Source organism: Arctopsyche grandis, unplaced genomic scaffold, assembly GCF_051622035.1.
Source record: "Arctopsyche grandis isolate Sample6627 unplaced genomic scaffold, ASM5162203v2 HiC_scaffold_578, whole genome shotgun sequence".
In the NCBI taxonomy this organism is placed as follows: domain Eukaryota; kingdom Metazoa; phylum Arthropoda; class Insecta; order Trichoptera; family Hydropsychidae; genus Arctopsyche; species Arctopsyche grandis.
In genome coordinates, this window is record NW_027518570.1 from 56,250 (window position 1) to 70,131 (window position 13,882).

Sequence of the window (13,882 nt, forward strand, 5' to 3'; positions counted from 1 at the left end):
CCGTGTATTGTTCAAAGGTTGTAAATGCATTGTTAAAGGTTTGCCGAACAATGGATAGCACTGTGACTATCCTACCTCTACATATGAGGCATGGGTTGGAAAAGCTTCAGACCTATGTAAATAGCAACCGGTGAAGAGGCTCCTCAAAGTATCGTAATAGCTACTCGACAACAATACTCATTGCCAAATGATGCCATAGTTTCTTGTAAGTTTAATCAGCTTTATAAGATAGAGCCAATAACGCCGAGTATGTGGGAGAACATTTTGAAAAATATTCCGTAGTTGTGTGTCTGTGGCTTTTAAAATTTCCTGCTGCCGGTGAAGCAAATATTAAAATTGGTAGCCCAACAATTTGGACGTCCAGGAGGACGAATCATATTTTCCAATGTAGTAGCGAAAAAAGAACATGTGTGACGAGGACAATTAGCTGATGTGTGTTTAGACACTCCTCTTTGTAATGGATATACCCACAACCACGTAGTATGGATGGTCTCTAGACTGGTACTCAAACTCTAGACTGGAGTATAAAATTCCTTAAAAAAGACAATGCGCGATAAGATACTGTCGAGAGGATAGAAAAAGTATTTCGAATGCCACAATTTGCAGAAATTTTTTGTCTTGCAAAGTAACATTTTCCAAAATCGCTGACAATGGCAGTTTCGAAATGATGCAATATTTGACGAGCAATCTAGGTGAAAAAGTATCTGGTTTCAAGCGCGAATGAAAGGTGACAACCATATTAAGATATGTAGTACATTAAAAGTACCAAAGACCCAATGACACGTTTCAATATTACTTTTATAATGAGCTGTTCCCACTATGTGGATTCACACAGTAGATTTATATATAGTAATAGTAATATAATTGGTCGTATTGGCGTCTCACGACATAAGAATCGATTTACTAATATGCAGGTAACTGTACATTTCATTGTACAAATTAATTGCACAAAAACTTTGGAAATAAAATAGACCACACGTGAATGGGTGCGGCACCTCGCAGATACCAAATTCTAAATTATAAAAGAAAAATGCAGCGAATTCACTGGAGAATACGATGAAACGATGACAATGATGGACGTGTGTCGTTTTTGACGTACATACAGCGATGGTACAAACCTCATCACGAGCGAGAATGCATCGGCAGTTCTGGATCGGCTGGCAGTACAGGTTAATTTTCAGGAAAAGACCGCCTTTTTTCCGGTCTCCTTCTGGTATCAGAAACGATCTGAAATAGAAACGTCAATCAAATGAGTACAAAGCCAAAGTCAAACTAAAACACACAATTAAGTTTAACAATATTTGGACTTTCGAAAATACCTGGTGATATTTGGATACAACTTCGGGAAATTTTATCAGCAGTTCAGGATCGGCTAGCAGTACAGCTTCATTTCAGGAAAAGACTGCATTTTTTCCAGTCTCCGTTTGTTATCAGCAACGATCTGAAATAAAAACGTCACTCGAATGAGTACAAATAAAAAGTCAAACTAAAACACATAGGAAAGTTAATCAATCTCTGGATTTTCGAAAATACCTGATGATATTTGGACACAACTTCAGCAAATTGTATCGGCAGTTCTGGATCGGCTGGAAGTACAGCTTCATTTTCAGGAAATGACCGCGTTCTTTCGAGACTCCGTTTGTTATCAGCAACTATCTGAAATAGAAACGTACGTTTCAAATGAGTACAAAGCCAAAGTCAAACTAAAACACACAATTAAGTTTAACAATATTTGGACTTTCGAAGATACCTGGTGATATTTGGATACAACTTCGGGAAATTTTATCAGCAGTTCAGGATCGGCTAGAAGTCAATTAAATGAGTACAAATAAAAAGCCAAACTAAAACACATAGGAAAGTTTATCAATCTCTGGATTTTCGAAAATACCTGATGATATTTGGACACAACCTCAGCAACATGTATCAGCAGTTCTGGATCGGCTGGAAGTACAGCTTCATTTTCAGGAAATGACCGCGTTCTTTCGGGACTCTGTTGGGTGTCAGCAAAAAACTATAATTTTTGACTAGGGTAACCAGCTTTTTTATACAACTTTTTGAAGAGAAAAAAATCTAAAAATATATCCTATGCTATAAACTATGGCAAAATTTAAAATAAAATTGATTTTTTGACGAATAAATTTCGAATAAATTTATTCGCATTTATGAAATTATCATGTAGATATGACCGACAATTTCAATACAGTAATTATTTTTATACTAGTGTTGGGCCCGTTGATTTCAACGGGTGGTTTCAAAAAGGAATTGAAACTCGAATAAAAATAAAGTTAAAGATATTGAATCGACTGGTTTCGGAAAGAAATTGATGCACGAATTAGAAGTTACGATTGACAAATTACGAAGTGAATACGAATTACGAATTATGTTTTGCGCATCGCCGACGTCTCGACGCCTTTGCCCCCAGCGCCCCCGTTGCTTTCGGCACCCCGGGGCCTTTGCCCCCGGCGCCCCCGGGGCCTTCGCCCCCAGTGCTACGGACGCCTCTGGCGCCCGTAGCACAAAAATATGATAAATATGAAAAAAACTGAAAAAAATGAAAAATATGAAAAAAGCGGGAAAAAACTGAAAAAAATGAAAAATATGAAAAAAATGAGAAATATGAAAAAAACTGAAAAATATGAAAAAAGCTGAAAAAACTGAAAAAAATGAAAAAAAAAATTTTTGTTCCCCATACTGGTTGACGGTTGATCGTCCAATATACAAATATATATATATTTAGCGACAGTCCGTTTTTATATATAGTATATTTCGAGGCATTCGTCGAAGCGCGCAAACGACACGGAAAGGAAACGACGCCACAGCCGAGGGGGATGACGAGACGCGATTCCAAGGTCGCGGTGGCTCTGATTGTTTGGTGGCAAATGTGCAATCAATCGACGAGCACTTGTGCAATCGATCGACGAAAGCAATCAATCCACGGCAAACGCGACCAACCGATTGAAACGCGGCAACAATGGCTATTTTCCATAACCAGTTCCTAAATAGCAACCACGGGTTGCAATAAAGGAACTGGATATGGAAAATTCGAAAATGTCGGGTGTAGATATCGGTAGTGTGAACGTAGCCAATAAAGCTACAATAATAGCGTTGGGGGAGGGGAGGGGCGGGGAGGGGCAGCTCAGGGCTCAGCGTTGTGCACTCACCGGATCAGTGATGCGCGGATCGCGTGGTAATATTGATAGAGAGAGAGAAACGGAAAGGAAACGACGCCACAGTCGAGGGGGATGACGAGACGCGATTCCAAGGTCGCGGTGGCTGTGATTATTTGGTCGCAGACGCCTCGGCCAGCACTTGTGCAATCGATCGACGAAAGCAATCAACCCCACCCCACGGCAAACGCGACCAACGATCGAAAGGGCAACAATAAAGCTACAATAATAGCGTACCTGCGGGGGGTTGGGGGTGGTGGTGGGGGGGGGGCGGGTAGCGGCAGCTCAGAGCTCAGCGACGCGCACCCGCCGCGATGGCCGCTGCACTTCTGCCGGAAAATGGCGGCGAACATTGCGGTCCGCATTGGCACGAACTCAGAGCCGAGAGCCCAGCGACGTGCACTCACCGCGATGGGCGCACCACTTCTGCCGACTGCGAGCAGCGTTTCCGATGTAATGGCTGGGAGTGGGGGTTCCCCCTCGGCGATAGCGATTGGTCGAATATGCGAACGACGCAGCTAATTTCGACGCACACGCCAACCCCACTAATCGACATGCCCGTACACGAAACATGCCTAGCCGTTGGTACATACCTACGTACATATGCATGTACATATGTCTCAAATGGCCTTTTACGTGTACGAACACGCAAAAATACCTGTCCTGTACGTATCATATTATATATGTATGTAGATATTTGCTGTGCACAATCAACACATCGCAATCAAATAAAATAATCGGTGTTATGTTTCATTCAAAATAAGCACTACGGTCTATTTGAATTTACTGATTATGTACAGCGCAAAACTCCGTACGAAGACACATCATACAACTGAAGAAGCGAAAGGGACATACACCCACCCCATTGAGATTTTTGTTGGTGGTCACCCACCGTTTACGAGATATGAGCGTTTAAAAAAATCCGCGATTTTTACAGTTTTTTGGCTTTTGCGGTCATAAAACTCAAATATTCAATCAATAGTCAGATATTTTTCCTATTAATTGTTATATTTCATTGCTTTAAAATACTTCAAATTAATTGTCTAGCGAATTTTAAAAGTCGTAAATATATTTTTTTTACGGATTTTTTTTCCGTCCTATTTTTCATTTATTTGGCAATTTTTTTTTATTTCACTACGTTTATAAGGATTGGTTTTCTATCTCAATATATTTTTACTTTATTTATGTACGTAGTAACAATAGACGCAGTTTTGTGATCACTCGAAAATTTGAATTCGAGATTTTGATTGATTCGAACTGAGAATCGATCACTGATCACGTTTTCATGATCTAGAAGAAGTGTGTGTGTGTGTGTGTGTGTGTGTATTTTGGGGATATTTTAACAACGTTAGTCTTATCGAACTGAAACTTAGTATCGGTTACTGAAATTCTTATCGACACGACGTAAAATTTTATCATAAAATTTTTATGTTGACCAGGAATGGTACCTCCCCTTATAGGTGTCCTCTTTTTTTTAAGTTTTTGAATTCAATTATCTCCCAAACCACTAACCGAATCAGACTTCGATTTTTTTTTCGTTCGAATTTTCTTCCACTATTTTTTTCGACTCCACTTTTTTTTTCGATGTCTTCTACAAGTAAGTAACGAATAGAAAATGTGATTTTAACTAACAGTTAAAAAACTAACCAATAGACACTTTATGAGGGTGGGTACGCATTAAAATACAATGAGTAAACAGACAATGGCTCTGCATCCTTGGACCCAAACTGGCTAACGAACTATAGGGTAGGTATAAAAATATTTCTACAGGCATATTTTAAAAGTTTCTAGTAATAAAACTCATTTATTATACAAAACTACTGTCATAAATAATACAAGAAATGTAAAACTCATAATTTAGTTCGATTTGGTAATTATGTTGGTTTGAAATAATTGAATTTAGTGACTATATTCGAAAAATGTAATCCCAAATAAACATCATGTTATTATGGTTACAATTAGAGACAAACAGATAGTCCCAAAATAACTGAGCATAATATTTAGTTTTTATCTAAAAAAAAAATTGCCTATTTTTGGATAAAATGAAGTCACCAATTTGATATTCGACATAAATTAATAATATGAACAACTAAAATTTAAAAAAAAAAAAAAAAAAAAAATTCCATTCCAGAGTAGACTAGTGGTGAAGAGAAATTCCATTAAGAGTGCAAAGTGTTAAACATGTGTGTTCGTCACAAAGAAAATTCAATGTGATGAAAATAAAAAAAAAATTATTAAATTTTATAAACCGGAAGTGGGATTTTTTTCCTCGTAGAAAGGTGAAAAATGTTGTGCCCACTAGTCTGTCCACACCCCTGAACGTATTAAGCTGAAAATTTATATTTCTATCCTTTATGTACTAACTTTGAGCTGGTAGGGTTTTGGTCAGAATTTGTAGACCGGAATCAGTATTTTTTTTTCTTTTAAAACAATATTTCATTATTTTATTTTGACCTGTAAAATTATTTTTATTTTCTTGATATTTAATGAGTATAATACTGATAGTGATTTTTAGTAATAAAAAAAATTTGAACAAAATCTGACAACCGGAAGTAGTTTTGTGGAAGTTTCCATACATTTGCGCTCAATTTGTATCGCTATCATAGTCATCAGTTCAATATCGAATTTTGTTTTGTAACCTTCTTATATGTCCTCAAATATATAGATAAAGTCATGGGTTGGTCACACCCGAATTTTTTTTTATCTAAACGTACTAACTCAAGCGGTAATTGCAATTTAAATGCTTTCGTTATGTATATGGTTGTATCGCGTAATATGTAAGGTGCAAGAGAGACGACATGTAGTCTGTGAGGTGGCCGAACACCAAATTCGGTTGGAAATCGCACGGCACGGTCAGTAGCGGTGAATATACGACGCTGAGCTGCCCCACTCGCCCACAGGTACGTTCTTATTGTAGCTAATTAGCCCTTTCAATCAGTTGGTTGCGCCATTCATTGCAGGCCGATTCCGATTCCGCGACGCCATTCTTCATTTTTCCGGCTTTCCCGCATCGGTAGCCGTTTCGTTCGGCAATATCGACGCGCTTTCGTTCTTTGCGCAAACGATGGCCAAGGCCGTGGACGCGCGTGCCATTTTCTGTCGCGCGGTCACTTCGTTTTAAGTACGACCATATACGTAATGGTAATGACCATATATGTACTATGGTTTGTGCAGCACAAGAAAAATATCGAGCCTAATGCGAATCTTGCGAGCTCGGGAACACTGTTGCATTCGTCGGCTTGCCTGTATGAACATGTATGAACATATGTATGAACCGACCTTGGAATCGCGTCTCGTCTTTTTCGATTGAGCCGTGCGGTGCGGCCTTTCCGTGTCATTTGCGTGTTTCGCAGCCTCTTTGGACGAATGTTCACGTTGGGCCGTCTCGCTATCAATATTATCACGCGATCCGTGTATCAGTGATAGTGTCAGCTTTTTCCAGGAATCAGGGCATTTTGGGTCTATTTAGAAATTAAGAGTCCAAAAAAATGAACGGCACGCTTCCGGTCCTACCTCTAATCATGATGATCAATACTAGAATCACGATCCGAGTTAATAGTCGTTCCATCAGCACCAAAATGGCGGCTCGACGTCCCCTTGCATTGCGTTGCTTTGCGATTCGTCGCGAAACTGTTTGCCGCCCTCTCCATTAGCATACAATGTATGTGTGACCATTTTTTTCATCGTTACAATTCAATAAATTTACATATACAGTATACTCTCAATCATCCGGGTGCGGATAATCCGTGCTTGAAAAATATTAATTTAAAAATTAAATTATTTTTTTTATATGATTATGAGACCCACCGATTGATTGCAACCATAAACACGCGTGTTATTTGAAACAAATGATGTCACGCAGATTCACTTAAAAAGTTTTTTTTATAGGACGATTCATCATCAACCAGCGATTTAAATTTATTTCATACTTCCAAAATAACATTTGATTATAATTGCACTTTTAAATTTTGATTCGTGCATTTTTGAAAATTCTATTTATTTTTTACCCTTGATTTTTAGCGTGATGGAAAGAAGAAAATTTTGTTATATGGGGGGGAAGACATTTTTTTTTAGCCCTGGGTGGGAGCCCCCTCTGACTCCTGGCAAGCACTGGTTTCAGTCCCAGTCCGCCACTGTTTCCGGGAATAAAAATTCGTTCGGTTCGTTCAAAATTGCCATTTTTGCCCATATCTACTAAGGGCTGACGAGAGGGGGGGAGGCGGAAAAAAGTTTCAGGGCCCGAGTTCACTCTTTTTCGAGTGCTACTACATACATAGTTAGTATATAGTACATTATAAGTTTCAAAATATCACACTGATTAAATGAAAATATCGTAAATGAAAATTATGTCGAATATATTTTTGTTAGTTATAGTCGAATTGAATTTAAATATGCACAACTTTCCAAACACCATATGGATATACATATTTGATAAATATTTAGACTACATAGATTGGGTGAATTTTTTTGTCCACTGCTACGGCGAGCGGCCACGCTTACAATGTGTACATGTGTTGGTAAAGGTGTTAGCCGAGCGCGGCCTCGGCTGAAGTCGGGCGCACTCGGCTAACGGCGTTCGGCTCTCGGCCGAGCTCGGCGAAGAAGGGGGGAGGGGGGGGGGACTTATGCAACATCTTGACGCCAACGTTCCGTCCAAGCTCTAAGGTGTCTCACACGCGCGCACACCTTAGAGGGAACGCTTTCATGGAACCATCCACACGCACGATATCTACTACCGATGTTTCCATATCCAGTTGCTACATATTTAGGAACTGGATATGGAATTCGTATTATCGTATTATTACTAGAGGTAGGATAGTCACAGTGCTATCCATTGTTCCATTTTGTAAATCCTTTGTAAAAAAAGGTTCGGCAAACCTTTAACAATGCATTTACAACCTTTGAACAATACGCGGCACCTTCTGGGTCCGGTGACTAATTATTACCAATGTGCTTTATTGCGGGTATAAATTATTTTCACACGATAAAAATTAACAAACACATCAATTTGATTAATTTGTAGGTATTTTGTTTAGAAACCCTTTGAACAGACGAAGAACACAATATATGTACAAGATTTTCGTACAAACTTTCTTATGGTACATACTTATCATTTAATGTAATGCTGAGATTCTTATTTTCATATTTATCACAATATGTACATTATTTTTAGATTAACCATGCTTAATAGTTACCTTAACTTACATATACATATGTATGTAAAAGTCCTGATGAATGTTTGATTCTGCGATAAATGACAATGTAAAGTTTCCCATAGACATCACATAAGATTAACCAAACATTTCACGGACGTAATAAATGCTTTAAACATGGCTTATCTAATAGTAAACATTTTATTAAGTTTATTTGAACAGTTTTATTTTATTTAAATTTATGTGAATATGCATTTGTTATTAATTTATCAAATTTAATGTCACGGATTCTACCACCTTACAAACCTTACATTTATTTATTTATTTATTTGGAAAACTTACAGTTTATTAAGTTACATAGATTGATAGTAAAAAAACATAATTATGTTAAGTAAACCATTAATAATTTTCACATATAGGTAAAAAAAGAAAAGCTTAAACATTTAAAATAAGAAACAAAAATGATAATAGAGTAAGATAGTTAGAGAAAAATAAAAAAGAAAAAAATATATATAACAGTATAATAAAAATATCAAAATAATAAGAATAATAATATGATAAAAATTATGAAATAATAAAAATAATATAATTTATAACAAAAAACAAAAAGACAAAATAAATACATCAAAATAAAAATTCATAATCACAATCGTAAATTTTCAATAAAATTAATCATCGAAAAACAAGTTTGCAATAATCACTCTATCTTGTATAGCATTAATATTAAATAAGTCAAACATAGAAATTGCAGAAGTTAGTGTGTTGACGGTGGAGCTTACACGCCAGATGAATGAGCTTCTTCCATAATTAGAAAAAGTATTAGGTATGTAAAGGAGCTCATTACATCTAGTCATTCTATTTGGCACACGCAATGATAGTCTGCTCAATAATTGAGGACAGTCGATTGAGCCGTTAAGGATGTTCAAAATTGTTGAGATGTCAGCTATCTCCCTTCTTTTGACAAGTGGAAGTAGATGCTGACACCTACAAGCATCTTCATAGGAAGTATAGGATAGTCCAAAACGGCTACTGATGTACATCAAGAATCTCTTCTGAATGCGCTCCAATCTGTCTCTTGCACCAGAGTACTCTGGGTTCCAAACTTGGGATGCAAACTCAACAATACTTCTTACGTATGCACAATATAGTATTTTGTATGATTTAATAGAAGTAAAGCATTTGGAGGACCGGATGACGAACCCGAGGGCCTTCGACGCTCGAGCTACAACATTGTCAATATGTTTACCAAAGGATAGATCAGAGTTTAAAAAGACTCCCAAATCCCTAATTTCCGATACCCTTGTGAGTCTATGTCCGTTGATTGAATGAGGAAAGTCAACTGGACATAGTTTTCTGGTAAAGGTTATGCAGGAGCATTTTGCTACATTAATTTCCAACTTATTTATGCTGCAATAAGCCTCTAGCCTGAACAAATCATCTTGTAGGGCCAAAGCATCATTTCGGTTGTCTATTCTCTTGAAAATCTTCATATCATCAGCAAATAATAGTACACTTGAATTCTGAAAACATTTTTCAATATCGAAGATGAAGATATTGAATAATAGAGGTCCCAAGAGGGAGCCTTACATACTTACATAAATAACCTTCGATATTGTTATTATTTCAGACGGGAAGTGCATAGATCGTGATTTTATCATGACTGACGGATTTCACAATTTCAACAGAGCTGGTCAGTTAAATGAACGCAATCAGTAAATAAGAAATTTGAATATTATATTGTAGTATGTATGTATAAGTATCAGCAGTGTAATACCCCTCCTCCCCCCCATTGAATTGATATCGATCTCTTACATGGCGACATATGTATGTATATGTAAGTATGCACAGGTGTACTTCTTGGAATTACATATTAACATTCTACGAATCCTCCATGGATTTAGTAAATCTGTTTAATCCTAAAAATTATACGTTTACGTATAATTTCATCAATTTAGTATCTACATATACATATATTAATATGTACTTGTTATTATGTCAATAAAATGTGTATTTATAGAATATGAAAAACTGTTTTCAGAATTCTTACATAGATTGTATGTACATATGTTTTTAGTTGGACAACACATTCAACCTACTTGGCCCTGTTCTAACGATGAACCATTCGAGATTTCAGCATGGTCCAAACAATTCACTGTAAATATTATATAATATAATATTTATATAATAAATAAGAAGAGCTCAAAATTTTCAAATAAATAATCATTTTATATTTATAGGTATGTTCCGAGGAATGTTCCCCGAAAAATCATTGCAACTCCACCTGCAAGTGTTGCGATGCCTTCTTCACAATCCATGACATATTTAGAAACATCACGACAGGAAATACAGATGCTTACGGTTTCGGAAACTAAACGTGATAATTATTGAAATTATTGAAATTACAAACTTAAAGGATAAGAAATAAGGATAGCAATCAATTGTCTGTATTTCAAGCCACTCGATCGTATTAAATTTACAAGTTTAATAATACAAGATGTCAAATGTTCAACTTTTAACACATTTTTGCACAATACTTGTTGATGTATAATACAATGAATTATAATTAAATTGTAATCGGGACACTTTTTGGAAAATTTATCCCGGATTTTCTTTAATGGTCCAATATTTTTACCCGTCAAACTTGGTGTTCTGTCAGTTGTTATTTTTTTTAAGCAATTAACAACTTTTTAAAAAATATCAGCTCCCGTTGTTTGATCTTTAAGTGATTCCAATGACAACAGCTCTTCAATAATTTCAAATTTAGAGTTACATCCGCGTATGAAAATTAATAACTGTGGGGTATCTTTTCGATCATCACTTTCGTCGAGAGCTATCGAGTACCATGTGATCGATTCTAATATTGATGATAATTGCTTATTAAAGTTTGTATTCTAGTTTGCCGTCTAGTTTGGCCCAAATTTGAATTCTAACTTATGTCAGAAACGATAAACCATTTAACAGATCAACAAAAATTTCTTAGATCAGAAAAAAGTAAACTTTTTTTGAATTTTCGACAGGGACTTGTTGGCAAAACGCCGATCTGCGTTGGTTTGCATTCAAAGGGCTAATAAAATATTTTGAAAATAATTACCGAATTTGTGGTTTCCTGTATATTTTCCAAATATGCATAGATATATGTATGTACATTTAAAATCACTTATTTGGTTTGCCCCGATAACACTAATCCTCGTCCGAATTTACTGCATTTCGACATAATTTAACTAAAACTTTGCGAATACCGTGTGTCTTTCTGACCGCTCCGCTTCCGGTCCAATGAGATACGGACTAGACCAGGGGTCGGCAACCTGCGGCTCGCGAGCCACATGCGGCTCTTTGGATGTGAAGCTGCGGCTCTTTAGTTCCATACGCAAACATTATTTATTTTATCAAAAAAAAAAAAAATTTAAATTCGTTCTGAATTGATTAACGAGGATTAGGCACCGATTCTATCACACCGAGTCACTTGTAGTCGCTTTTCACCGCACCCCTCCCCCGTGACACGCGTCGTCACTGACGTCAGTCCGTCGGAAGCTCTCGAATTCCACAAAGAACAATACGGTCATAATTTATTTGTTTGCAGTGAAGCGTTCACCCCAGCTCGCAGTTTCGTCATTCGCTCGCCGCTTCCACGAAATGGTACGCACGGCCTGAATCGTGTTGCAGATTTTGTCCTCAGCTGCAATGATATTCGAAGCATATATTGACATTTTTTTCTTTTTATGAGACCTGTGCTATTTAGAATCGAATATGATTTTCTCAGTCGTACTTTGGATTTTCAAGTACTTAGATCTCGTTACGCGGTGTGTGTGTTGTGCTAAGACGCTGTTGTTTCTGTTAATTGTACGAAGATTATCTATTTTTATGTAAGTACGTTTTATTACAATATTTATATGTCCAGTTCTTCGATACAGCGAAGAATAAATCATCAATAATAAACATGGTTGTAAGTATGTCCAAATACTTCAGAGCCCGATATAGAAATAATAGACAATGACATAGAGAAAGTTGAACTAGAAATTAAACAGTCCTTGCAAGAAAAACTTGATCAAGCAAAGTAAATAATTGCAAAACTTGTCATATGCTGTTTTGGATACCTAAATAATAATTTTAAAAATTCTTTATTACAGCTTCACCGCAAGCATGGCATCTTCAAAAAAAATAGAGAAGAACTGAAGAAGAGCATCGAGAATTCAATCGGGATTGGATGGAGTCGTTCGCTTTCATATGCAACTCAGATGGCCTTCCGACTTGTCTCATTTGCCAAAAAAAACTCGCACACAATAAGAAATCAAATTTAGAGAGACACTTCACTAACACCATACTGAGTTTGCTAGTAAATATCCAGCCGGCGAAGAAATCAGAAATCTTGAAAAAAATCAAAGATTTGCCACTATCCGCTAAAACAGTACAAGATAGAATAGCTAAAATGTCTTCAAATGTAACATATTTGCAGGTGAAAGATATTCAACTTTCTTCTGTCTTATCACTTGCTATAGATGTGTCTTGCGACATAAAAGACACGGCACAAGTTGCCCTTTTTGTCAGGTATATGTCATCCCAAGGTCCAAAAGAAGAACTTCTAGGATTGTTACCGCTCTCGGGACAAACTAGAGGGGAAGATATAGCGAATGCCGTGCAAAAATGCCTTGAAGGCAATAAGATCGATTTAAATAAAATCGTTTCAATAGCAACTGATGGAGCCAGAAGTATGAGAGGAAAAAATAAAGGGGCAACAACGATTCTTCAGAGCAAAATAAACCACGAAATTCTTACGTTTGTTTGCTCAATTGTGTGCTATTGAAGTACAAGTTAGTGTTGTAAGTAAATGTTTAATTGTTTCAATTTTTTACTTAAATAATAAGTAATTATTTAATAATGCCATATATGTATATATATATTATCTAATTTGTTGTGAAAACACTACTTACATATGTATGAATAAATAGATTAGTTTTTTTTATTAAAAAACTTTATTTATGCAGTACTATTTATTGTTGGCAAGAAAAAATTTTGTGGCTCTTCAAAAACTTTGAAATTTTGTAAATTGTAATTTTTGGCTCTTCCGACTCAAAAGGTTGCCGACCCCTGTCGACATAATGGACCAATCCTGTGCATCTGATAAAAAATTCTTCTTCCAAATTAATTCTTCCACGCGAATATGATCCGTAGTGTGTTCTCAATAGTATGCAGAACTATAAGAAACTGACTTGCACACATGGGAGTGAGGTCATTCGAGTCACAATAGGGCTGTATGAAATTTATTTAACGAAGACTGTGAAAACGAAATATTTCGTATGCATTGCATTGTGCATCAAGAAGTGCTAGTTCGTAAATCTGTTATTAAATGCATGGAAGATGTGGAGTTAACTGTGAGAAAAGTATTAAATGCAATTAATACCAGTAGTAAATTGTCGAACATGTTTAGTCCTATATGAGAAATCAACGGTGAAAAACACAATATATTGCTCAATTGCAATCATATTAGATGGCTAAGTTTTGATAACAGTGTTCAACGTCTTTGTGAATTAAATGATTATGTTACATATATCTGCTTTGGCCGTA

The 13,882-nt window shown here is 36.4% G+C and overlaps 1 protein-coding gene and 1 long non-coding RNA gene across 2 annotated transcripts; both read left to right on the forward strand.

Moving 5' to 3' along the window:
• The first annotated feature begins 10,400 nt into the window (after positions 1–10,400).
• Positions 10,401–11,708, forward strand: LOC143922162 (uncharacterized). The gene is made up of 2 exons (XR_013261566.1): positions 10,401–10,474; positions 10,558–11,708. It is a non-coding gene; the product is annotated as an uncharacterized LOC143922162 (long non-coding RNA).
• Positions 11,709–12,524: 816 nt separating this feature from the next.
• Positions 12,525–13,439, forward strand: LOC143922163 (general transcription factor II-I repeat domain-containing protein 2-like). Its single transcript, XM_077445388.1, has 3 exons — positions 12,525–13,026; positions 13,124–13,128; positions 13,395–13,439. Exons 1-3 carry the CDS (start codon positions 12,525–12,527, stop codon positions 13,437–13,439), a joined length of 552 nt encoding a protein of 183 aa, XP_077301514.1.
• The last annotated feature ends 443 nt before the right edge of the window (positions 13,440–13,882 follow it).